General features: G+C 39.2%; 1 protein-coding gene across 4 annotated transcripts; it reads right to left on the minus strand.

Moving 5' to 3' along the window:
• Positions 1 to 950: 950 nt before the first annotated feature.
• Positions 951 to 27178, minus strand: PAPOLG (poly(A) polymerase gamma). 4 transcript variants are annotated; one of them, XM_015856781.2, is made up of 23 exons: positions 26992 to 27178; positions 25132 to 25290; positions 24989 to 25055; positions 24314 to 24395; positions 24121 to 24230; positions 22112 to 22165; positions 21065 to 21176; positions 20333 to 20422; positions 19641 to 19779; positions 19402 to 19474; positions 19199 to 19319; positions 18780 to 18864; positions 18085 to 18138; positions 17633 to 17752; positions 17223 to 17332; positions 15358 to 15479; positions 15106 to 15272; positions 14228 to 14334; positions 13928 to 14151; positions 12971 to 13072; positions 12498 to 12554; positions 11661 to 11772; positions 951 to 4152 (listed from the first exon to the last, which is right to left on the minus strand). In XM_015856781.2, exons 1-22 carry the CDS (start codon positions 27006 to 27008, stop codon positions 11674 to 11676), a joined length of 2271 nt encoding a protein of 756 aa, XP_015712267.1. In that variant the 5' UTR covers positions 27009 to 27178; the 3' UTR covers positions 951 to 4152; positions 11661 to 11673. The 4 variants fall into 4 exon arrangements, with proteins under 4 accessions (XP_015712267.1, XP_015712266.1, XP_015712269.1 ...); XM_015856780.2 differs by lacking the exon at positions 951 to 4152 and adding an exon at positions 10195 to 11532 and having other exon boundaries at positions 26992 to 27177; XM_015856783.2 differs by lacking the exon at positions 951 to 4152 and adding an exon at positions 10196 to 11532 and having other exon boundaries at positions 13001 to 13072; positions 26992 to 27177.
• Positions 27179 to 27295: the final 117 nt, after the last annotated feature.

Consider the following 27295-nt stretch of genomic DNA (forward strand, 5'->3'; position numbering starts at 1 on the left):
CTCTTCATCTGCATGACAACCCCATTAAATGATGGTCATAGAATCACAGAATAGCTTGGGTTGGAAGGAACCTTAAAGCTGCCCCAGCACTTAATGGTAACATGGGCTGGTTGCCCTCTGCTCAATCAAGCTGCCCAGGACCCCATTCAGCCTGGCCTTGGGCACCCTCCAAAAATGGGACACCCACAGCTTCTTTGGGCAGTCTGTGCCAGCACCTCACCACCTGCTGACTGAAAAGTTTCTCCCCTAATATCTAATCCAAGTGTCCCCTCTTTTTGTTTAAAACCATTCCCCCTTGTCTTATCACTGTGTAAGATGGTTTCCCACCTGTTTATAAGCTCCTTTTAGGTACTGAAAAGCTGCAATGAGGTCTTCTCAGAGCCTTCTCCAGGCTGAACAAGCCCAGCTCTCTCAGCCCATCTGCACAGGAGAGGTGCTCCAGCTAAGTTCTCTCTTTAATACTCTCTCTGTCTTTCATAAGCCTCTTACTCACTTTTCAACTTTGCAAAAGATACTGGCCACCTTGCAGCCCAGAGCTATCTAATGCAGTGTGCAGCAGTGTTTTATGAACAGAAGTTTGTTATCTTTATAAATTCCTGTTGTGACCAAGTAAGGTGGAGGGGAACCAGAATTCTGATCTCTTTCTTTGCATGTAAAATACTAAAGCAGCAGAGACCAATGAATAACTTTATCCAAGAAAAAGTAGGAAGAATCACACTCCTTAAGAGATAGAGAAGGGGTATGTCAGCTTCCCTTGACTGGGTTTGAACATTTCTAATCGATGACACATTCTTAGGCCAGAGTGGCACATTCATTGTGCTTGTTCACAGCTTTGATTATGACAGTAAGTTTAGTAAGTTTTAGGGACATGCAACAGTACATTAGAAATACAGCTGAAGTATCATGATCCCAAACACACTTTTAATCAATGAATTAATTTATTTTTACAGGCAAAACTTCCACTTGGGTTGACTGGAACTTGATCTGAGTAATAAAAAACATGCAGCCATACAAACTTACTATTCATTTAAGTACTGTGAGATTTAATAAACAACTTGCTGTAAACACTCATTCATTCAGAAAAATATAACACACCAGTTCATATATATATAATTCATAACTATACCTACCCAATTCAGTAGTTACCTTTTTCCCAATAAAGACACATACCTTTTGCTAAAGCCAACAGTCATTCTAAACACTGAATCTCAAGAGAGAGAGCTGTGGGTCTAAAATGCTTGACAACAAAATCAAGTCTCATACCAGTGCTGTGAGACGGAGACATGGCAAAACCTAGGTGCTATGCTTAGTATTGCAGTACTTAACACACAGATAAGGAATTAGTTTCACCAAGCAGCAACCTCTCCATTCAGTTCCACAACATTATTTTGGGATGCTTAATGTCCTTGTGACTTTAATGCATGACCTTGAGCAAGTAGTATCTCATGCTAAATGGTACTCTGCAATAGATGGTTTTCTGTAAAAGATGATAACAGGGTAATGTTTGCTCACTGAAAGGCTACAGTCATTCTTCATATAGAAACCAGGATTATATGGTACAACAAACAGCATCACTGAAAGACATCTCTAGATGTATCTAGACCAGAACCTCAGGGATGAGGTAAAAAGCCATCTACAATTCGGACAATCAGCAGCCTGGAATTTTTTCACAGCTCTGCTATCAGGAGCTACTGGGATTCCTCTTGAACGATATCATCAATCATGTAAGTAACAGCTTAAAAATCAATAGGTGGTTAGTTACAATCCCTAGAGGTAGTTGCAACAGTCTTCCCTAGTGGGATACAGTAATGATGTGGACTGGGAATCCCCATTGCAGGCACAGACAACGTATCTTTAAAGGGTAAGGATCAAACGCCACAATCTTACACATTCAGAAAATTTGGCTTCAGTTTCTAGTTTTGCCACAAAATTTTGACATCTCAAATTATGAATCTCTGTAACAGATTTCTCACATGTTAAAGCAGAGATTTAAGAAAAATTCTCAGAAATATTGTAAAGAATCAAGCGTTGAGAAATAATTTGACATACTGTCAGGACCAGAAAACACACAATAGTACTAAAACTTAGTACAAAATTCTATGGGAAATTTGGTGGACACTCTGGTTCATCCTCTGTCAAACTAGTTAGTGGCATCCATTACTTATCAAAGAGAAGAACAACAGATTCCCTCAATAAGCAGCTGAAAAAGAAAACAAACTAAGCAAAAGAGACAGCAACTGAGGGGAAAAAAAAGTTCACATACAAGTAAGAGCTGATGAAATAACACGGTCCTGGATAGGAGTCACTAAGAACTTGTGGGTAATTTCTAAGTTGAAGCCTAAAACTGTTCTAAGCTTTCTAAGTGTTTTGCTTTTATTTGACGTTTGAGACCTTTGCACAAGAACAGAAAATTGCAGCCGGGTTTCCCCACTGACATCACAACCACTGAAATAAGGGATGACCTTTAAGGCTGAGAAAATGCAAGATTAAGTCTGAACACCCCTATTTGAGCTCCACAGCCAGCCTTCTAGCCAACGTTACTAAGAAGTGAACTGAGAACAGATTTAAATAAGCAGAGGCTGGAAAGCACTGAGATACTACCCTTATTGAATTCTCTCCCCATGAAGTTACAGCCTGGGAGAGAAAAATCAACTTCCCTGCTCACTTCTGTTAGAGGAATAATTTAGTACATAGATTTACAGTTTTACAGGCTTGTGCCAAATATTTACCTTGGATCACAGGAAAGTAAAGATCTCTGTACTTACACAGCTTATCATTTAGTGTAATCCAATGACTTATTTAGTGGTAAAGCAGGAAGAAAGGGGATTCCCTTGCTTTTTCATTGCTAACACTTACCTGATTGCAACAGACTCATTTTCCTCAAAAACACAGCTCACAGAGATGTATTTTTGTCTCAATTCATTTCCTTAACTAAATTACAGCATTTTCTATAAAGTGGCTGTCCACGATATCTACTGTATTCTTATTGCTCAAGATTTGACAGATTGGATTTGTTTTTGTAAATACAACACCTACACTGGTTTGTTCCAGACTCTAACACAGCTGTTATTCTATACAGCAAGAGGTACAGCATTAGTGAAAACCTGTAAAAACACCTACAGTAAGTTGGAAAAATTAAATCATGCTATGCCATTCGGACAAAAACAGAAGTGAACGTAATAACCAAATACAAGTCTTGCAATAAGTACTTAAAGACTTCTGGTTTCACAAACTTGAATCAGGGCAGGATAAACATTCATTTTCCTGAAGGTCTAACGCTTGCCTTGCTTAGAGGAGAAAGAAAGAAAAGCAAAACTTAAGATAATAGGGATTTTTTAGCCTAGTTATTAGGAACCTGCGGCAGTGCTCACAGTGACAAGTTTATCCCCTTCTGCTTAAGTGGTGGAAAAGGCTGTACGTAAAATGTAAATCTAACACCTAAGAGACAAAGAAATATGAAAAACAACTTGAGAAAGGCAAGAGTAGTGCTAGATACACAAAGGCAAGTGCTTGAACACAGGGTGATGTGCATATGCACTTGGTTACAGTGTTTATATGATCACTTTCTGCTCACATCATCACTGAGCACACAGGAAAAACTAGAAGTGGAAAAAACAAAATTAATTCTAGTGATTTCTGGCTCTTGTACCTACTGGCCATAGCGCTTGATCCACAGTCATATCGCTATCAGTGCACTTTGGTATTGCAAGTCAACACTTCTTATTTTAAGATCACAATTTCAGTTACCTCCAAGCTTGTAAATAAATAAATAAATAAAAATTTCTCTGGAGTATGACTGCACACACTGCTCCCACCTGACTTTTTGGAGAAAGATGACTCAGTTGTTTCCAAGAAAACATGGGGAAAATACGATGCTTTAATTATATTCAAAGAATTCTAAACATTTTCAAGGAACTCTTCTTCACATTTCAGAACCAAGGACATGAGATTCAGTATGGAAGTTGTGCTGGTGTCACTATTGAACTTTTTACTGTTCCCATGTAAAAACCACACAAATCTGAGCACATGTTGAACCTTTAAAAAGTCTGAACCTACTCACGCCAGATTTGCTTAGGAGCAGAAAATATTCAGGTTCCTCTCCATTGCACACTCTGCGGAGCCTGCTGCAGTAGGCTGCCCAGCTGCCCCAAACTGAAACCGAAAGAAGGTAGGTTATTTCTCCTCTGATTTCAAAGCTACCAGGATTTCTCTGCCCATCAGCACAGAAAGAAGTACCTCCCATTTCATATGTAATAAGAGAAGATTTATTTGGGTGGAAAACAAAGACAGCAAAGTAGATGAAAGTCTCAGACGAAACAAAGTGAAAAGGTATGGATAAGAAACAAGGATGGGTGAATGCAGCAGGCTGAGTCAGACAGGGTCTTCCCTGCAAAGAGGAACTGAACAAAAGACAAACTGTCTCAGTTTGATTTCTATCAATTTCTTGAATGTCAGACTGCTAAGAGCTCAACAAGTTTCATCTTCTGTAATAACAGAAGCAGCACTCCCCTAGCTTCTGATTCGTTAGTATTCCTCAACATCTACAAACAATACACCAGGTCCAGCAGCCCAAACCATTGAGCTACACCTACAGTTGGGTATGCCAGGCCAGTCAAAGGTGTGGACAACAGCTGAACACTCAGTTACAGATGGAGCTGTGCCAACCAGTGTACTTACAGGCCATGATTCCCCTTCCTTGTCAGCTCAAGAAGCTGGAAAACATCCCTACTACACTCTGCTGAGCCCAAAGCACAAAGCAAGGCAGAGCAACAACAGAGCTGGCCAGTCAGCAGCAGATGGTTCCCACAACCCCTGCAGGCTGGTAGTCAGGGAATTAGGCAGGGCTGCTCCCCAGCCACACACCCTCCATATGCTGCAGTGCAGCCATGTGCCAGCCCTGTCCCAGAAGCTCCCGGCCCCACCCTCAACACAGACCTTATAGCAGGAAACCTGCAGCATAGGAAGTTGGACCGTCCTTGCTGGCTCTTCCAAGTCACAGGAAGTGCACGCATCTACAGCAATCTTGCAGTGGGCAGGCAGAGCATAGAATCATAGAACTGCTCAGGCTGGAAAAGACCTTCAAGATCATCAAATCCAACCATGACCCAACTATCCTCCACTAAATCATGTCCCTGAGCACCACATCCAAATGGTTCTTAAACATATCCGGGGACGGTGACTCAACCACCTCCCTGGGAGCCTATTCCAGTGCTTAACAACCCTTTCTGTAAAGAAGTTTTTCCTGATATCCAACCTAAATTCCCATGGAATAACTTGAGGCTATTTCTCCTTGTCCTGTCACCAGTGAGAAGAGACCAGCCCCACTCTCACTGTAAACACCTTTCAGATATTAGGAGATAAATAAGGTCTCTCCTCTGCCTCTTCTTCCCCAGACTCCCCCAGACTAAACATCCCCAGTTCCTTTATTTTCTCCTCATTGGCCTTATTCTCCAAGTGCTTCCCCAGCCTTGCTGCCCTTCTTTAAACCTGCTCCAGCACCTCCTTTCTGAATTGGGGTGCCCAAAACTGAACACAGTACTCGAGGTGAGGCCTCACCAGGGCCAAGTGCAGGGGCAGGATGACTTCCCTAGTCCTGCTCACCACACCATTCCTAACCCAAACCAGGACCCACTGGCCTTCTTGACCACACTGCTGACTCATATTCGACTGACTGTCCATCAGTACACCAAGGTCCCTTTCCATCAGGCAGCTTTCCAGCTGTTCCTCCCCAAGCCTGTAGGGTTACCTGGGACTGTTGTGACCAAAATGCAGGACCCAACACTTGGCTCTATTGAAACTCATCCAGTTTGCCCTGGCCCATCAAACCAGTCTATCCAGGTCCCTCTGTAGTGCCTTTCTCCCCTCTGGCAGCTCAACACTCCTTCCCAACTTGGTGCTGTCTGTGAACTTACTGAGGGTGCACTCAATCCCCTCATCAAGATAATCAATAAAGATATTGAACAGAAGCCACCCCAGTACCAAGCCCAGAGGGACACTGTTTTTGACTGAGTGCCAACTGGATTTAACTCCATTGACCACAACTCTTTGGCCCTGCCACCCAGCCAGTGTTTCACCCAGAGGAGAGTATACCCATCTAAAACAGTGGGCATTGTAAGGCAGAATGATACAAAAATGGTAACAGATATTCAAAAGGTTATTAATGAGGAAAAACTCACCAATACGGACGCCTTCACTAGGAAATGCTGAGGCAAACTCCACCAAGGAGCAACCTCCAAGAGATGCTGCCTTAGTAGTGGTCAGCCCTTAAATGAGGTCTAGAGGAGGTGGAGTCAAGCTCCACCCCTTCCAGGAGCACAGCTAAATTACCCTCACCTGTGCTCCCACAGCTGACCCAACACTTGCCTCAGCTGATTAATCCGAGGTTCAGGCTGTGATTACCAATTTCCCATACACACGGGCTGCCAGCTTCTGCAGGAGAATGCTGTGGGAGACAGTGTCAAAGGCTTTGCTGAAGTCTAGGCAGACCATATCAACAGTCTTTTCCTCATCCACCAGATGGGTCACTAGATCGTAGAAGGAGCTCAGGTTGGTCAAGCAGGACCTGTCCTTCATGAACCCATTCTGGCTAGGTCTGATTCCCCGGCTGTCCCACACATGCTGCATGATCTCCCTCAAGACAATCTGCTCCATAACCTTCCCTGGCACTGAGGTCAGGCTAACAGGCCTGTAGTTCCCCGGCTCCTCCTTACAACCCTTCCTGTAGATGGGAGTCATACTGGCAAGCTTCCAGCCTTCTGGGACCTCACCAATCAACAAGGAGCGCTGATAGCTGATGGAAAGCAGCTCGGCTGTCACCTCCGGACATCAAGGCCCTGAAATGTGTTCAAAGGAGGGCAACAAAGCTGGTGAGGGGTTTGGAGCACAGGTCTTATGAGGAGTGGCTGAAGGAGCTGGGATTGTTCAGTCTGGAGGAGTCTGGGAAGACCTTATTGCTCTCTGTAACTACTTGAAGGGAGATTGTTGTGAACTGTGGGGGTCAGCCTATTCTCTCATGTAACTGGTGATAGGACTAGAGGGAATGGCTTCAAGCTGCACTAGGGGAGGTTCAGGCTGGACATTAGGAAATACTACTGCTCTGAAAGAGCGGTGAGGCAGTGGAATGGGCTGCCCAGGGAGGTGGTGGAGTCACCAACCCTAGAGGTGTTCAAGGAGTGTTTGGATGCTGTGTTGAGGGATGTGGTTTAGTGAGAACTGTTGGTGATAGGTGGATGGTTGGACTGGATGATCTTGTAGGTCTTCTCCAACCTTGGTTATTTGTCCCTTGTAGTGGAAATGGCTAAGTCACAGCTTGAAGCAGTGGTTGAGCACACGGTGGGAAGGTATGGCTAAGCTAGGGGAGCTCTGGTGAATGAGCCCAAATCTCATTTAAGAGCTGGCTGTGGAGGTGAGGTCATCTCTCTGGAGACTTCTGCATATCTGAGGCATATAAAGGTAACCAGTTTCTTTCCTTTATTTCTGTGCCCCCTGCTGTTGCATTTGAGTGAATCCACACACGTTACAGCCTGGGATCTTGCTGCTTTGCTGTTATTGCACTTTCCATCGTGTAACACCCCTCAATTGCAGGCAGATTCATAGCACGTGACAAACATGGCCTTTTCTTTACTGGAATAATTAATAGGATCAGGCTCTTTTTATAATGTGTGATGAGGTAATAGCAAAAGCACAACTAGGGTTTTTTGCTTGTATTAAACCTAAGCAGCCTGTTCCACAGAGTATTACAAAAGCAGTAAGCCTCCTCCTTGCCCCAGCCAAACATACCAGTTTCAAGATAGATTATTTCCTTCCTTTGATTTCTCTATTTGCTAAGGGAGCCACACCCAACCCACAGCCCAGCACAGCTCCATCCTCCACCCACCCCCTGCCCCACACCATCATGGCAGCAGCTCCTCCCCACTCAGCAGGAGCCCTGCCCCAGGCACACATCCATTGCTTACAATAACTAAATACTTGGTGTGGCATTAACTCTGCTTCAGCTAGAACCAGGGCACAGGGAGGGTGCAGCACAATGCTAACTCATGTTACAGGAAATAATTTCATGTATTTTGATACTTTAGCCAATTACAGTCTTACAAATAAAAATATTCAGCCATGCTTTCCATTCTGATAAAGTGATCCTGATACCTACTCTCAAAATCTAAAGCAAAAAAGAAAAAAAAAAAAACTAAAAACCACAAAACAGCAATTTTCGGTACATTTATGATTCTATTTTCAGTTTGCCTGAAAACTTTCAAATTAAATGTATGGAGCTGCAATCAGATATTCAGCTCAAAAATCTTATTGTGTCTCTCAGCTCTCTCTTACCAGAGAAATTGTTCCTCGCTTCACAATCATGCCTTATTCACGTTACCACTTTCTGGTAGCACCTACATTTGTGAACAACTGTTTTCAAGGATGAAGCATAGGAAAAATAAATTTCCACTCAAAATCAGATTAGCATCTTGGAAGCTCACTAAGAGCAGCAGTCACTTCCACAAACCATACTGATACATCAGTTTCACAAAAACAAGGTTAAATATCCCATCAGTTTTATTGCTTTGTTGCCCTCTTCTAATTAAAACAGAAAAAAAATAAGTTTTGTTACTTATATGAATTTACATAAGAATTTTGGTGGGTTTTTATTTTTTTGGACCATGTATCAGTTTACTCAGCAGCTGGCCTGATGGCTGTGGACAGGTCTCACCTGTCTCAAGGGGTGAAACAGATCTTAGCCTAGGAGTTGGTAGGGCTCATTGAACAGGCTTTAAAGAAGGTATGAAGGGTGAAGGCTGCCTAACCACAATAAAGAGATAGAGAATGTGTTCTATGAACAGCTGGTGGAAGCTGCGTGATCACCAGCCCTTATTCTCATGGGGGACCTGAACTTCCCTGATATATGCTGGGAATACAACACAGCACAGAAGAAGTCTAGGAGGTTTCTAGAGCGTACAGAAGATAATCTCCTGATGCAGCTGTTAGAAGAGTCTACCGGGGAGGTGCCCCACTAGACTAGCTGTTCACAAACAGAGAAGAACAAGTGGGAGATGTGAAGGTTGGAAGCTGTCTTGGACACAGTGACAACAAATGGTAACACTCTCAATTCTTGGTGAAGTTTGGAGAGGGAGCAGCAAAAACACTACTTTGGACTTCTGGAGGGCAGACTTCAAACCGGTCAGGATGCTGGTAGAGAAAGTCCCTTGGGATTTGGTCCTGAAGGGTAAAGGGGTCCAGGAACACTGGCTACTCCTCTAGAAGGAAGTCTTAATGTCACAGAAGCAAACTATTCTCCTGTGTTGCAAGGTAAACCAGCAGGGAAGATCAGGGAGCTTTTGCTGAGGCTCCAGGAGAAAAAGTATCTTCTTCCTCTGGAAGAAGGGATGGGCAACTTCAAGACAGTACAAAGAAGTTGTTAGGATGCGCAGGGAAAAAAAAAAAATTAAAAAAAAAATCAGAAAGGCAAAAGCCCTGCTCAAACTCAACTATTCACTGGGGTAGGGAAAAAAAAAAGTTTGTTCATTTTACAAATATAATAACAGTAAGAGCAGGACTAAGAAGAATTGCCATCCTTTACTCAATGTGGCAGGGAATGCGAGCAGTGAGGATAAGGAAAAGGCTGAGGTTCTCAATGCCTTCTTTATGTCTATCTTTAAAAGTCAGACCAGTTATCCTTAGGGTACCCTACCCCCTGACCTGGATGTCTCAGATGGGGAGCAGAATAAACTGCCCATGGTTCAGGTAGGAACTGTTAGAGACCTATTATTCCACCTGGACTGCCAACAATCCTCAGAGACAGAAGGGATCCATTCCTGGTCAACTGGAGAGGTCCCAGAGGATTGAATGCCGATGTGACTCCCATCTACAGGAAGTGTCATAAAGAGGATCTGGGGAGCTACAGACCTGTTAACTTGACCTTGCTGACAGGAAAATTTATAGAGCAGATCATCTTGAGCAAGATCACATGGCATGTGTAGGACAACCAGGGGATCAGGCCTAACTTGCATGTGTTCATGAAAGGCAGGTCCTCCCTTGACCAACCTGATCTCATTCTATGATCAAGTGACCCTCGTGGTGATGGAGGGTCACCCTCTGTTCCTTCCATTTAACCTGTGATTAAATGGAAGCCTTGCAGAGATGGATGGGTTATGGGGTTTTTTTTGTTGTTTTTAAGAGCAGAGGATGTCCTGTTCTTCCCTTTCTACACCTTTCAAACCCACTAAGGCTTTTTAAAAGAAAGATGTGCTTGAAGAAAGGATGAAGCCAAATGTAATATGGGCGAACTTTAAGTATAGTCATGCTCTCTTCACAAGTTTGGAATACTAGCAGTAGGGATAACATTAGAAAGAAGATTTCACAAGACTTACAGGATCTTTAAGTTTTGTTACTGAGGTTACAAGTAGATGCTAAAGATGATCAAAGCTCAGAATTGCTGTAAGACAAGCACTCCTTTTAAAAGGAATTTGGAGGTATCTATTGTCCAAATAGCAAACTGGAACATCAGCTGTCAACTCACTTTACAAACTGCACTATTCCATCAGGGTATGTTAATTCAAGACAGGGAAACATCAACAGTAGCAGAGCAGCAGTACTGACTCAAGTTGACCCTAGCATGACTGTCACTTTGCAGAACACTGTGTTTGTTCCTGTCTCCCCTGCCCATACCTTTGGCTTAAGATTTTTAGAAATAATTTCTCATTTTCATAATAAATGGAGACGACAGACTGAATCAACTTCAGATGATAGTATTTACAACACATACAAAAATACTCTGGAAAACACATTCAACTTTACTTACAAAAAACACCAGATAATAAAGAAATCACAGTACAAACATAGCATATTATTTTTTTTGTTGTTTTGTGTTTTTTTGTGGTTTTTTTTTTTTTTTTTTAAATCATAGTTATAATTTCTCTCCACCCCTCCCCCCCAAAAAAAAAAACCAAACCTCTAATGCACTTAACTGGGCAAGCAGTGTCATAAATGTTTATAGAGCCAGATTTAAGACTACTGCAAGTTTTCATGCAACTATTTAGAGTCCTATTGCGTTTTCTTCAATAGTGAAGATTATTTATGGGCCTCTATGAGAGGCAATAGGTGTGTAGTACACAGCTGTGCAAGACAGTTGAAAACTACTGCCTGTACAAAATTAAGCATCATTGTGACAGATGCACAGGGGTGTATGTGCCAAACTGGGAAATACTTTAAGATAAGAACAATACATCCACATGAGCTAGGAAAGCACACATGAATATAAGTGCATTGCTACACACTTGAAGCCAGAATGTAGTTGCAGTTAACCCTACTTACATTCTGAATCCAAGTCACAAACTGTTGGTGGTTTTTTCAAAAAGCTGTTTCAGCTAGTGATTAAGACTTTAAAAAGCACAGCTACTGCCAGAGTACACATGAAGCAGTTCCAAAGGAAGCAAGTGTTTAAGCTAGTACTACTTAAAAATAGCAGTATGATTTCCGCAGCCAGTGACTCAGCAGCAAATGATCTTGTAAAAGCTACAAAGTGATAGGAGTACCTTACAGTACCTGCAGGTCAAAAAACACAAGTATTTAACTAGCTAACATTGCAGTACAACAACAGTAACTCTCCAGGAATTGACAGGAGCTACAGAATAATGATAATATGAACCAAGAAACAAATTAATATCATTTACCTGAAGATACTGGTTACTGGTTAAGGGTAAGTCTGATGGATCTTTTAATGATACGAATACCAGTTGTTGGAATGGGAGATGAAGAGTCTGGTAGTTCTTCACTGCAAAGCCTCTACAACACGCAAAAAGTTGCCACAGGGAAGGAAGAAAAAAAGAAAAAGTACATTAAGAAGCAGCAGATAAAATTTTCTAGCTGAATACATCATCCTTTATGTGCCAAATCAGCATAGCTCAAAATAAATATTCACAGAAAAGGATATTTTTCACACTTATTTAGTTACCATTACAGTTAACAGAAGAGCATTTTCCTCTCTGCACACTTAATTCTTAAGAAAAAAAAAATCTCATGCCAGAAAAGAAGTTGCTCAAAAGTGTAATAGAAGGAGCTACTGTTCGTCTTGGATCCACAGGTCAGCAATAATGTCTCTATTGTCAAAAGTACTTCCAATGTCATAACCCTCATTTCTTCAACATTCCACTTGACTCAAGAATTTATTTGTACACTTTGAAGCTTCCTGCCCTGTCACTGAAGCCAGTATACAAATATTTAAGAGTAGTTACAGCGCCATTTAAGAAGGTCTGAAAGGAACATACACATCAATTTGCTGGAAAGAATCTTTCAGTATGGGGATGGGAGATGTCAAATGGAGACAGGGATCTCCAAGCATAAGTTCTTAGAATCTTCGATTTCATTTTGCAAATATGGATTTCAGTTTGCAATTCAATTCAGAAGTGTGAAAGGTAAAGGCTTACCACTAACTAGAAGAATCAGTTTTATAAGTTAGTAGATAAGTCTTTGCTTACACAAGGAAAAAATCTAGTTTTGCTTCCCAGTACCTGTGACCTTGATGTATCAATACTTGCAACCAGCCTGTTTCTTCCTCCAAGATCAACCTAAAAAGCAAAAAAGGATCTATTAGGTATTTGTTACTTAACAGAGAACAAAGGTAAATATGTACATACATTGACACCCTCCACCTTTTAGATAAATACTACATTTCCATTAAGTTCCTGTGAGCATACACATGATATTTCAGATATTCCAACCTCTACTCTACCAACAAGACCATATCTTGATTTGAGAACGTGCCCTCCAGAGTAAAGCAGAAATAAATACAGGCTTCTGTCCTCCCATTGAAGAGTTAAATGCTTCAGTCTTTATAGTAGTTTTAGTTTTAAACGACTTGATTTGCCAATACAGAAAAATCCATTTAATGTATGACAAGCATAGACTAAAAGCATACTTTTATTTACATTGATAAGCATGTAGAGTATACCATGAATTCTCAGCACAAGAACACTCCACTTACTCTACTTTGAATAAAACCACCTGAAATTACATTTTCTGTAGATCTTGTCTTTACATCTTCTGGATTACCATCACCTTTGAAGGCTGAATCCTGGCCAATTAACTAAAAACAAAATACACAGGAGTCAATTCATAGATTAAAGTTACCTTTACACTCTGATAACAGCATTCAGTCAATGCATTAGCCATTCTTATAGTAACGTTTAACACCAAGACCATTATCAAACAGGAATCTCAGATCTCTTGAGAAGTCTTACTATTCATCCTTCAAATTTATGCTTGAAATATTCAGTACAAGTTAATAATTCCAAAGGTTGGTTCTTTCCAAGATGCAAAATTGAGTTGAACTGTTCTTGATTTCTGCTTCAAAACAGAGGTTAAATCAAAGAAAGCAGCCCTTAATTTTTTCTATAATAGCCCTTATTTTTTCTATAATAAAATTAACCAAGCATAAATCAAGCTTCCATGAAAACAAGATTTAACAAGCAACTTCATGCTCTCTACCATAGCAGATGATCTACTGAGTATATTGCAAAACTATTGATAGGCATTCAAAGTTACCTAGCAAAAGTATGAGCTAATCAGGTTCTGTATTTCTAAGATACATATCTGCTTCTGTTAGAGATAATTATGATGTTTTCTAAATTGCTTTAAGAACTGCTTCCAAATGAGCTATTTCCTTTGGTATTTGGTCAGTGCATGAACAAAAATAGTAGCATTTAGATATATGTCACCAGACTGGAAACAGCATCAGATCATGAAAGAAACTGCTCACCAGACATGTACTATATCCAAGACAACTTTTCATGCCTACATTAATAAAAACATCCTTATACTTAAGTTTAGACTCCTGAATCTCTTGGGGATATATGCACATATTTCTTATCAGTTATTTGATTAATTCTGTATCAATAGCTACTACTTCAAATCCTCCTCAGACTAATCCCTCTTTCTCTACCTTTTCTCTGTCTTTGGATCTCTTGGAGCATTCTTTTGAAGCAGGTGAATGAGGCCGTTTAGGAGCAGCACCCTTTGGATTTGTAATTTGAGTCCCACTTAGTTCATGATGTCCTTGGACAAAACGCGTTCTAAGTTGAGAAACTGCATTATGTCCTATTACTGTAGGAATGGTGCAGTCAGATGGAGGTCCTGAGGTTCTTACGGCAACTGCAGCCTCCATTTCTGCAGGAAACATCAAACTTTTAGACCTCAGTCATAAAGTCAAAGACTGCATTCCACCTATTACCTTAATACATACTTGAGCCAATAACTGGAATGGAGATCCTCTTGGACACTGGTGACACAGCTACGTGAGTCATCTTCTCTCTATTGTTAGCACCATTAGTTCTCCAAATTGTTGCACTTCTGTGAAAAATCATATTTTTACAATGCTGGTATAATAAAATAGTAGCTCAAAATTTGTACATCAGTTGCAGAATGTTCATGTAAGACAAAAACTATCTACCCCTATTAAACAGCTCAGGCATTCACTGACAGTGTGGCAGATCACTCCATTGAATTTCACATTAAGAATGAACATTTTCTTTAGATGGGCCCCCATATACTAGTACTTTTTTCCGGCTTTGTATATGCACTGCTCCGTGCTGTTGTTTTGTTTTTTTGTTTGTCTAAACTTTTTATTTTTAATGCTATTTCTACAATACCAAACTGGGCCTGAACACAGCTGGCAATATACTGAAGTATCTTATGTCCAAGTTCTTACACAGCCCCACTCTTCCAGTAGCAGTAGCTCTGGTGTTTTTGTGATTAAGATAAGTGCTAGTAAAATAACTCAATTCTGCTTGGCAATAACCATGCTTTATAAGAAAGACCAGTCACCTACATATAAAATATTACAGCTTCAAAAAGTTGTATTCTAACCCAAAATTATTTATATTCAAAATGAAGTAATTGCTCTACTAACAAGTTCTACTTTATTCCTACGCATTCACACGTATTAAATTGCTGTAACAATTTCCTTTGATCCACTTTCAAAGGAGGTGCCACGTCTGTTCCCAAAGCCATAAGGGTATCCCACATTCTCATATCTTCACAGATTCAAACAAATCCTAGACCTTGTTCATATTATGAGTCAATAAACAGCAGCTTCTTCAGTTCGAAGGTTATCATACTAACCTTTCCATCTCTGCTGTATTAGTGTCCAATTTAGATATCACACTTAATGAAGATGAATTATATGGTGTCCTGGAGTTGTTGTCTCTGGAACTGTTCAAGCTTTCATTTGAAGAGGCCCTTTTGCACCAAAGCCCACTAGCATTTTGACCAATATTTAGCATGCTCTGCTGAAACAAGTTTGGAAAATGAAATCTTCCAAGAATTAGTAAGCAAAACAAAATTTCCAAAAGAGTCACATTATTTGTACCATACCTTCTTTCTTTTTTGTAAGGTTTCTGCAGGCAAAAAATAATGGAGATGCTTTCTCTTCACATAAGCTGTCTCAATCTTCATACCTTCCTTTAGCATGTTAATGTTGTTCGCTTGCCTGTAAACTAACATGAAATTTGGTATCGCAGCTTAATGATGAAGTCTGCATTACATATTTGTCAAAGCTACATATTTCTTTGGAAAGAACAAGCCTTTAAGTCTGTTCTGCCCAAATGAAGAACAAGAACTTTCCAGCCCAACTAACCACCAAATGATATTCAAGTACTCCACACAGTACATCAGCTCACACTTGTCTTCTGACCACTTCACATCCAGTACAGACTAGACACATAGCAGATATTTAAGTTCAAATGTGTTTAAGCATTCAGTTATAACTAACTGTGCAAGTTCTATCTGAGCTGATTTTAAGTTAAAGAAAATAATATTCCATAGCCATTAGTTTTCTGATTCAGAACAGAGAAGGTGTCTAGTTGATTTTCTGGAACAACCCCATTTGTGCAGAGCTGAGGAGAGATCAGATACCTTATTCAAGATTCAGACTAGTTTCATATTTAAGGTGCAGTCGTGTTGTAGTCCCCCCACCTCCCATCGCAGTTCCTGTAATATCATCCAACTTCCCCTGTAGTTCAGATTTTTAAGAATTCAGTCTTCCAGAGAAGGAAGAAACTAAATCCTGCTTACGTATGACTTAAAAGAATTGCAATTTAAGACAGTTTTCCTTAACTGCCTGCATTTTTAAAAAATGCAAGTTAACTGTTACACTAGCACAGCAGAATTATTATATAATAGACAATAGCACAAGTTCAAGGAAGAAAATTTCATTCAGCTTAAACATTCAGATGAGTTAAGATGCATTCTTCTATGTCTTACAATCCAAAGCAGATTTTACCACATTTTTGAGTGGGGTCCTAAGCTTACGCTGTTGATAAACTCCAGCAGCGTGAACATTTAAGGAAGTTCACCATTCAAAATAACTTGTCCTGACACTTACCACTTCAGAAGATCAACCTGATTTCTTTAGCAAATTATATGGTCACGAGCCTGACAGCATACATGTTTCTGAGAACCTCGTAGGAGCTAGTAGGCTACAGTAAAGACTAATGTCAAATGACTCCTTCCCCTGTTTTCCCCTTTATTCTAGCCTTACCTGACAATACATACAATATTACTGTTTTTCTACATCAAAAGAAACAATGGGAGATGAAAGAAGTTTTACATGCAAGACTTCATGTATTTACAACAGGACAGATCACACAGGCTCATGAACTTAAGGTTATCACACACAAACATTTCAGAAAATTATCATAAATTGTTAGAATTTGATATAGTTGACTTCCTATTTCAAAACTTAACAACTGACTCCTTTTTAACAACTGTAGATACATCCAGTAAACATCTACAGGATTCACATCTGGCTTTTTACTTCATGAAATGCAGTTCTTCCACCAATGCATTCAGCATGATCTGCAGAACTGCACCTGGGTGCGTTTATGTTTCCAAGTGCCTACATCGAGAGGGAAATCTTCACTCATCCACTAGAACAGTGGAATTTTTAGGTTTTACAGTAGCAATGCCATTTTCATGTTGAATACTATAGTCCAGACCTATCTGTACTGTACTTGCCATCCCTTGCTTCTGGTATATTTGGAAGCATCTCATCCCTTTACGCATGACTAATACACACCCATTTTAAGATGGACTTCATTAAAGTGTCAGAATTGGAAGATATCCTTTATGTTGGTCCCTAGATAATAATTCACAGGAGGAAGCACATTTCACTCCAGGACGCAACTTCCAGTAGAACCAAAAAAGAAACAAGACTAGAGCAAAATAAAATATAGACTTACCTGCATCTGTGAATGACTGTATGTCATATGTTAAATCAATCTTAATGCTTTCTGCACTTTCCAGTTTCCTAAATATGATTCCTAGAAACCACATTGACACATAGCGACTCCTAAAGAGACAGATTGAGAGAACTATGATTTACATGGAGATGCCAGGTATGCTGACAAATAACCTCAACAAAGGATTGAGACAACAGTATAGCTGTACACAGCAATTAAACACTGACGTCAGCCCTTACTTAAGCTCCAATTACTTTTCTTGAAAGTTTGCCCTTTAAAAAATTCAAAACATTCAGAATCTTGCACCTACAGAACAGTAGGTACATAGAACATGCTAGACAAGTTGAGATAAATGAACGTAAAGACGTTAATACATTGGCTAATGTATATTTAAGAGTAATGAAACTCACTGTTTACAGTGTTCTTGGTTGCCAGGGAAAGACTGTGGATTTACATGTGCAATATTTATAAATTCATTCCTTTCCAAGTTTCCAACCAGCACACGAATTTTAGATTCAACAAGGCCAACCCTAAGAACAGGAAACATTTGCTCAGCTTTACTATGCACAAAAGAGTAATTATATATCTTTTTATAATGTAATGCTTTTTATAATATAATGACTCATATGTTTATGATAATAGTAAGATTTACACTAGTTCTCTTTTACAAGACAGTTTTTCATTTAGCAGATGATGCCAATAATCATCAATATTAAATATGTTCAATATTTAAATTGTTCATATTATAAAATAATTATAATTGTTAATAGTTCAATATTTAATTTGTTAATATAGTTAACAGTAAAGTGCAACAATTACTTGTATTTCAATTATGTACTGAACCCACATTTTCAAGCCTTACCATTCTAAGTGATGCTCTTCAGTATAGGTGCTAGCAGTCAGTACAATATAATGTCTACAATAAAACAGAAATATACATGCTGAGGACTTTACTACAGAGAATCACCAAGTTTGGAGAAGACCTACAGGATCATCCAGTCTAACCATCCACCCATTACCAATAGTTCTCACTAAACCATGTCCCTCAACACAACGTCCAAATGTTTCTTGAACACCTCCAGGGTTGGTGACTCCACCACTTCCCTGAGCAGCCCATTCCACTGCCTGACCACTCTTTCAGAGAAGTAGCATTTCCTAACATTCAGTCTGAACCTCCCCTGGCACAGCTTGAAGCCACCCCCTCTAGTCCTATTAGTCCTTTAAATGAATTTAAAACTGCCTTAAATATAGATAACATGACATCCAGATAAGACAGTAATGTAAGTATGTAAGGTTGTATCCTGTACTCAGTACAGTATTAACTGATGAAAAAATTATCACATTCTGCTACATTGAAAGCACTGCAACTGATCTTTTAATTAAAAAAAAAAAACAAAACTGATAACATGACAGTTTCTGCATCTCCCTTGCATTCATCCCTATTAAGAATCTATCATCACTTTCAAATAAACATTAATGTTATCTATTTAGATAATGTTTCAGTCTTTTACCAGTACACAAATCATTCCAAGTTCAGAAAAGAGATTTCATACATACTTGTACTTCTGAAAGAAATTTGGTTGTTCAAAGAGCTTTGGCCAATCTGACTTCCCTTGGAGAATCTCATTTGTAATTGCGAGACCTACAGTTGATGTTGCAAAAACATGTTAAAACATATAAACTCTGCAAAATAGAAGTTTCGAACTCTAGTTGATGAAAAGCAAGAATTCCCTTGACACAGAGCAGGTGTACTACAATATTTTGTTGTAAAACTAGGTTAGTCGGCAATATAAGACCATTGATCTGTGGTCCATCCTGCCTGAAAGGCCAGTACATGTTATGAAACATAACCAACTCAAATAGTGTTTCCATGCAGCAAACATTGTATTTTTAATCAGTTAAAAAGCACAGAAAGAACTTGGTGGTTTGGGTTTTTTCGTTGTTTTTTTTTTTTGTTTGTTTGTTTTTTTAATTACCATGTTTGAGCTCCTCTACCACAACAGCTCTTGTTGATGTAGATACATTGTATGTAGAGTTCTGCTGTGGATAGGCTGGGGTGATGATCGGCATTACATGGTATCTGTCCGATGGGTTGACCTAAAATGTTAAAACAGTTTGGTTTAGCATCAGTTTTATCTAGAAGAAAGATTTAAGGCTTCTGCATTTAATTTCTGCATACCCTAGGATCCCATACTGGTAAATTAAGATTATTCTCTTCAGGTTGTTTCAGCAGTACAGGATTTGGCCACTCCCTATAAAAAAAAACAAACCATTAACTGATAAACAACTGTCCATTTTAAAACTCAGACATGTAATTCAGACTAGGACTAAACATTGTTAATGCAACTTTTAAGGAACTAGGTTTAAAAAGGTCACTACTTTATACTGGCTGTAACTGTCAGAAGTAATAGCTCTTACCATTTCGAAAAAATCAAGAAGAACTTGTTCACAAGAGTAGAAGCCAATGCATTTGGATGGAGTTGACATGTTCTTGCTACTAGCATTGCCCAAGAAACCCCTCCAAGAAATCCCAGCATGTTGGAATAAATACCACGTCCTAGAAAGGATTATTTGTAGTTAGCCTATTCTTTCAAAGGCTTACATTGCTTCAAATTTACAGCATAGACTTCACAAGCCATAGATCATGTAGTACAAAAAATAAAAAAAATTCTAAAAAAATGCCAGAAAGCGTTGGTTCTTACATCAATAAATAATCATTACTACACCACTTCCCAAAATACTACTGCTCTGAAACCTGCTTTACTGTTACAGGTATTGTTTTGCCCCAGTTTCTGTTCCAGGAGGGGGAAGAGGTACCAAAAGGAAAAAAAAAACGTTCTGCCATTGTTGTAGCACTTGGTGTAACTACATTTCCATAAGACATTTCCTTATCGATCATTTATCAAGGTTTCTGGATAGACTTAACTTTTTTTTTTTTTTAATCATTTGTAGTTAGGTTCCCAATAAGAATCTTGTTATGTCTATTGCCCAGAAAAAACCAAAAACTAATATTTAAAGAATTGCCCAAAGTACTTCTAATGATTTTAAGCTTCCTTTCCAGCATGAGGCTCTCCCCAAAATTTCAAAGACCATAAAATCACATTACTCACGTTTTGCCCACAGTTTAATCACACGGAGCGTGAGCTGAAAGTTCTCTTTATTTGGTACTAGATGTAGTATTTCATCAGTAACTCTGCATCCTGTAAACAAAAAAAGTTGAAGTATCAAAGTCTGCAGTAACAGCTACAAGTCCACTTCATGACTGGAACAAACAATGTGCATGATATGATTCTATGTTATTTTGGATCAACTGCTTACACTTTAATGCTGAAGTCTAAAAAATAACTTTGGATGACTTGTTTTGCATTACCTATATTACAACTAACATTCAGGATCACTTTCGGCAACTGATACAACTGAACAGTTTCTTCACTTAGACTCCAGCCAGTAGATTTTAATATGGCCTTTCTCCATTTATTCTGAAAGCTAGTTTTCTTTCAAAAGTTATATCTGTTGGTATTAGTGAGGATTTGGGTATTCTCGATATCTTTATTTTTATGAATCACAATGCTTCTTTCTCTATCAAGTGCTTTACTTATTCACTTGGATAAAGTCCTGTGGTAAGCTGTAAGAATGCACACCACAATCAGAAGCAGAAGATACTGGCTTATCTACCCACTACTAATGTAAGCGTTTAAATTTAAAGCCCATTGTCACCTCCTCAAATTTTAAGTATGCAGAGACCAGTTCCCGCATCTCACACAGAAACTTGGAGCAAGTAACATGCATTCTATACCAGTTCTAGTAACATTTTCTTTTTGAAGATGCATGAACACACTTACCATTTAAGCTCCGTATACATCTTATATCCAGGCTTTTCAGACGCGAGTCATCTCTGAGATCGAGATTATCAGAAACAGTTTGCACTGGCAGTCTTGCAAACACGAGATCAATCTTAAAGAAACATCAAACAAAAAAACTGCTTCAAGTTCCATATTTTATTTACAAATTCTACAATACATCACTCCCTTCTAACCTAGATAAAAGAGATTGGGTATATTTTTTGGTGGTTGTTGTTGTGTTTTCAGACTACAAACAATTTCCCTTCAAAAAGTAAAGTTGTATCCTATCTCTATGACCTCAACTACAGCAGAGAGCATTCTGTGTGGTAACCCCTTCTGAGCCTGACTTATGATATTTAGTACAATCTGAGTTAAGAAAATGTCTTTACATGATAAAAGCCATGAGAAGATCATTAAATAATCGATTTTTATCATAGTCATGTCAAATAGTAACATACTTGGGTACTTTGATACACACACCTTTATTTATTGAAAAATATTTAGTTAAGATACAAGGATTCCTGCAACTGACAAACATAGGCAGAAATCAAGTGAACACTTCTTCATATTGTCTTGATCACATCTGTTTCAAAACTGCTTTTCTGCACCCCACCCTCCACCCCCCCTGATTTGCAATAACATATTAATTACTCCGCCCACAATTCAATCAGTGAAATACACAATATGCAGCCTTTTGAAGAGAGCTAGCTTGTCACAGCCAAGAAAAACTAGCAAAGCCTTAGAATTCATTCCCTGTTTGCACTGTCCTTGTGAAATGGAAATAATACAAGTAGGCTAACCCAGCCTACAGCACAAGTTGAGAACAAAACATCCTTGACTTTCTTGTGTGTGCCAGGCTTCCAAACTACTTAGTTTTCTCCAAACTCCAGTTCCACTGTGATGTTTTCTACCAGACTGTGGTATAGATGTTCACCTATAGTCTTCTAAAAGCCCTAAGGTACCAGAACCCAGGTAAAATTTTCAGGGACCTGTGACGATATTAAATTATGTTATTGCAAAGGACAAAATAGAAAATTAAATTCTTACCTCAATGCCATCAAACTCAAACTTGACAACAGGTACATAAGCATCTTCTACTGCCTAGGGAGGAGAGGATAATTAAAACCACCTTTTGTTACTTTGTCATTTTCCTCAGACTACAATGAAATAAATTTATGCTGCTCATATAAGGACTGACTTTCCACTGAATCAACAAAATTGGATAAGCTGCAGGCAGTAGTATACTGACACTAGAGTTAAAGTTATTTAAGCTCACTACTTATACATATGAAGTTTTTCCAATGTGACTGTCAGATGAAAACTAAGGTAGGGAAGCATTTCTGCTGTCCAAACCTTAGGAATGGGGAAAAACTATTGTATAGTTTGTCTCCATAAACTTAAAGCAGGAGGCCACATACGCCAGCACTCTTGCTAACTATGGAGATTGGTCTGAACTGACTCAAAGTTATCACTTTTTCCAAGAAAAATGTCAACGTCCAATAACGTTTAGGAAGTTTACAACTTGAACTGTTTGTTTTTAAAAACAGAGCAGAAAAGAATGAACAAACATAGCCTTCAATCTTAATGTAAGCAGAGCACTATGCTTATTAGCTCAGGTTTCTAGGAGAAACCATTAAAGGACAACCATTTCACATGCTAAGTGCCTGCCCCCACAGGAACAAAGCCTTTCTTTCCTTCTATGTTTAGCTAGATGCAGACTCTGCAAGCAGCATTCAGGTAAAACTGCTACACCTAGGGATAAGCAATTCAGGCATCCTGCAAACAAAACAACTGACATGGCAATAAAAGGATGCATGAAATATTTGATTAAATTCTAACATATAAAAATAGGTAAGAAAACATCCAGCAGACCATAGTGAAAGTGACCAGGGCAAAGCAAACTAGCCTCTGTTCAGCAAAAGGCTACATGACTGCCAGCCTACAGTGGAGACCAAAGGTGAGCACCAAAGTAGAACTCATGGGGGAAAAAATCCCCACCTCTTCTGAGGAGTTCACATACTCATTTTTCTACTCAAAACAATGACCTAAAAGATCCTTCAAATCTCATTGCAGCTCTCAAAAACATAGACTCCTGTAGATTTAGTGCCAGGAATCACTAACACAAGTGAAACAATAGCTGATGTCAAAACGATGTCAAAGATTTAACTCTGGTGACAGTCGATGCTAAATGGCTGTTCTAGTAGCACCTGTAATATTATCCACTAGATCCGCCAAAGCAAATAGCTACGTTTTTACAGCTTAGCTGTGAAATAATATTGTGATTAAAGATCACATTTTGTGTTGATTAGTCATACAGATGGAAGTCTGAACACCTTCCACCTCCTGTAGAAGATACACACCATGGCATAACACCTCCTCTAAATACTTGAGTAATATATACATTAAGGCCTTGATTAGAATAACATGAATAATATTTTCAGTTCCCTCCCCCAAGGAAGATGGTACTGCCCCTGCTCAAAAGTTGTCAGGAGTTCAGTTTTATATGCACAACATACAATATTCTGGAAATGATTTTACAAAGCAGTAACATTGTGTGTTTACTGCTCAGCTCCTATTAGCTGCCATATGCATCACTACTGTAAAATCTCAAGCTAAGTACCCAGAAAAGAACAGGAGATGAACGATCTGAAGTACGGAAGCAAATCCAGCTCTACGAAGAAGTACTGACAGAAGCCTTTCTACATAACAGTCATTTACCTTAATTTTAAGCTGACCCTTCTGCTTTCTGCATGCAAGCAACAACCTCATTTCCAAGCTCCTTCTAAAATTAAAGCAAAACTCTTAGTGGCAATCTCAGTGTTCACTAAAGCTGAGTATACAGACAAGCACATCACAAAGATCCTTATTTTGTACAGCCACTGGGGAAAGGAACCAAAAGCCTGTCTACAGCATCTCTATACCACAAGAAATATTGTTTAAAACGGCCAAGAACTTAAGTTTTGTCTTGTAATACTTTCACTACTAATGCAAATCTCAAGCATGACCACTCTTATTTGGAGAAGTAACATATAGTCTATGAGGAAGAGCTTACTTACTCTTAGATTTTTTATCTCTTCCTGCTGCTTTAGCTTTTCAAAGAATGACTGAAAGAAATCTGATCTTTCCACATGTCTAGGGGCAACGCAAAGAGCATCTATGTCAGCACCTGCAGAGAGATTCAATTTCTCCAATTATTGCTGGTAGCCACTATCAATTATTAGAACTACAATCAGATAACTAGAACTTTACCTTTGGTGTGTACTCCAAGCCTGTAAGAACCAAATGTAAATATTCTGCCACCAACATTTTCTACTACTGAAGGGGGAAGGTTCTGCAGATAGAAGAAAGTTTTCTTTAGAATATAATACTTACTGAACTATGTGCGAGTTTAATGACCATGAGTTACTTAGATTACACCTTTAAACACAGCTTTTCACTACTGTACTGAGTTGTTAGTCAAATCTCTAATAGGCTAATACTAGAGCAAGCACTTGCAACTCAAAAGCATGAGAAATGCAGCAGTCCTTTAATTATTTTTATATAAATTAAGACCTACTATTAGCCTTTCCTGCAGAAGCAGCACTTTAATGTTATCTTATACAATAGACAAGTCTAGCATATGAGTTCTTCAAGCAAAAATTAGTGCCCATCTAACTTCCATTTGACTCCCCCAAAAATGTCCATCTTTGTTAACTGCTAAAAACAATTGATAAAGCTGCTTCACAAGTTTATTCACTGTCTCAAAGACTTCAGAAGACTTGATATGAATAATCTTTTCTACCATATTTCAGTGTCAGTTACCGCAGCTCTGCTTGATACTTAAGAGTAAAGATACAAGTTGAACTTCAGCATAAATCAGTCGTGTGACATTAAGAGAAACAGAGACTTCAGTTGTTTCCACAAGAGCACAATAAGAATTCCTACCTTGCTCTCACCAAGTTCAAAAATCCATTCTTTGACTAAGTTATTCAGTTTACAAAGAACAACCAGCCTGCAAATAAAACTCATGTTAAATTCATTCTCAAAAAATAAATAAATGAGATTAACAAATATTTGCGTTTTTATACCTGTGATTTAACTCCTCCTCATCTTCAAATACTCCAAATGACTCCATTGCTTCAACTAGCTTCTGAGTATGAATATAATCTATATCCTTTGGAGGAGCCAAGCTAATTGGAGAGGTAATTCCATAATGCCTTTGTGGCTGGTTCTGCAGCATAGAAGTACTATGGGAGAAAGAAGAAAAAACAAACAAACAAAAAACTGAAGATGCCACAGAAGCAAAACATATAAAAAGAAACAAACCAAAACCTCTCTAGGTAATATTTTCTAGCTTACAGGTTTCCAGATCAATTTCTGCTCATCATTAATCAGAAGACTGCTTAGATGAGTTTAAGATGCTTATATTGCAGGTGTTATGTTAGGTAAAGTTATCAATACTGACATTAAAAGCTACTTAAAAAAACAAAATTACAAATTTGCGATACATCTTTAGTTGCATTAAGATACCTTAATGCGATTTATTTGGATTGTCTTAGACAGTCAGAACCATTTCACCAGGAAAATAGAGTGGATATCCACTAAGGGCAACCCCATCTACAGCAGAAGTCCTAGATACATTGCTGTTTCATATTGTTTAACTTAAGCTGCTCCCATCAGGTTCTTCCTAACATTAATCAAAACAACTTATAACAGGCTCCTTCTAGTTAGATTGAAGTATGATACCATAATAGTAAACTGCAAGGTAGGAAAAAAGCAAACAGATTTGCCATGCTTCTACTGACTTTGAAAGAATATCACACTTAGTGTAAAGGAGGACAGAAAATCAGGCAGTCGATTCAATAGATTCGATGCTGAAGATTCACTATTACCTTATTTTTGTTTAGGGAAAATCATAAATGAAAGTTACCAACCAATCTGCAGCTAATGTTGTTAGGAGAGCCTTGTGCCCTTAACACAATGTTCAACTTTATAGTTCAGGGACCTTAGCCGTACACACACACATTTACACATTTATGTATAAAATACCAGCTGTGTTAGTCAACAAGTCATGAAAACATTAAGGTACCCAAATACATTTCAGCTGAAATGGGAAGACCCTCAGGACAATTTCAGTGGCTGACCTAAAAAAAAGCCATAGAAACTGACTGCTTGTTTTATATTTTCAATTGTTGCCTTCACTCCTCCACTGAAGGAAGAATTTATCTCAGTGAAGCTTTATCTAATTGCAGCTGTAGCTTTTAGCTGTACATGCTTTCTGGTGGCTTTCCTTTCTTCACCCTTCCACACAGTCTTGTTTCTCAAGTGTCTGCTATTATATTTTCTAAAAAGCTCAGAGACTTTGCCAGCTGCCAGCTTATAAGTGGAGTCCACAAAGAATATTTTTCTCCTTATGATACCATTCTCATAGGAAACAGAAGCAAAGCCTGCATTCCTTCTACTGTTTACTGTATTCTACATGTAAGTAAAAACACAACCAGCAGCTAAACCAGCAGACAGGAGGCAACAGCCTGCCCTTCACTGCCTAGTACCTCCTTCAGAGGATAACATAGAGAATAATGTTAAGGATATCATCACTCAGATATACCAAACACTCTTGCTCTAGTTAGTCCTTCCAGTAGGCTCTAGCTTCACACAGGAACGTAACTTAAAGCAATCCATTCACAGAGCCAGACAGACCTCAGCCACCCAGAACTAACACCACCAACAAACTTTTCTCTTTGTTTTTGACCCTACAGAGCCCTTAACCCATTCTTACCACCCTCCACACGCCTCACAGAGGAGCTCTCCTATTCTTTTAGAGAGTTTTCCCCGAACCAGGCAGCTTTCCCACCCACCAACCCCTCACACGAGGGGCAGCAAGAAACAAAGCTTCAGTGAACAGCAGAAGGAAGAAGAGGAACGACGCGATAATTCCTCCGCCTCACCCGCCCGTCTCCCTCATGGTGCACCACGCCGCCGAACCCACTGCACCCCACGGCCGGCTCCCTCCTATACTGCGCGCCGCCCGCGCCTCCTTCCCCCTCACCGGCGGGGCGGGGCCTTGTGCGGGACACGCCTCACGGCCGGTATAATGGAGAAGAAAAATTCTAACGTTTAATGCAAATGGAGGTTAATGTGGCTTAATTTGACCGCTTAAAGCCTGTATACTGCTCGAGAGAAAGGAAAGTTGGTGCCTGTGAGAAAAGGCCAGAGTGCGAAGTGAGCTGGGAAGGCTGGAGGCAGAATGAA

This window comes from Coturnix japonica, chromosome 3 (assembly GCF_001577835.2).
Source record: "Coturnix japonica isolate 7356 chromosome 3, Coturnix japonica 2.1, whole genome shotgun sequence".
Taxonomy (NCBI): domain Eukaryota; kingdom Metazoa; phylum Chordata; class Aves; order Galliformes; family Phasianidae; genus Coturnix; species Coturnix japonica.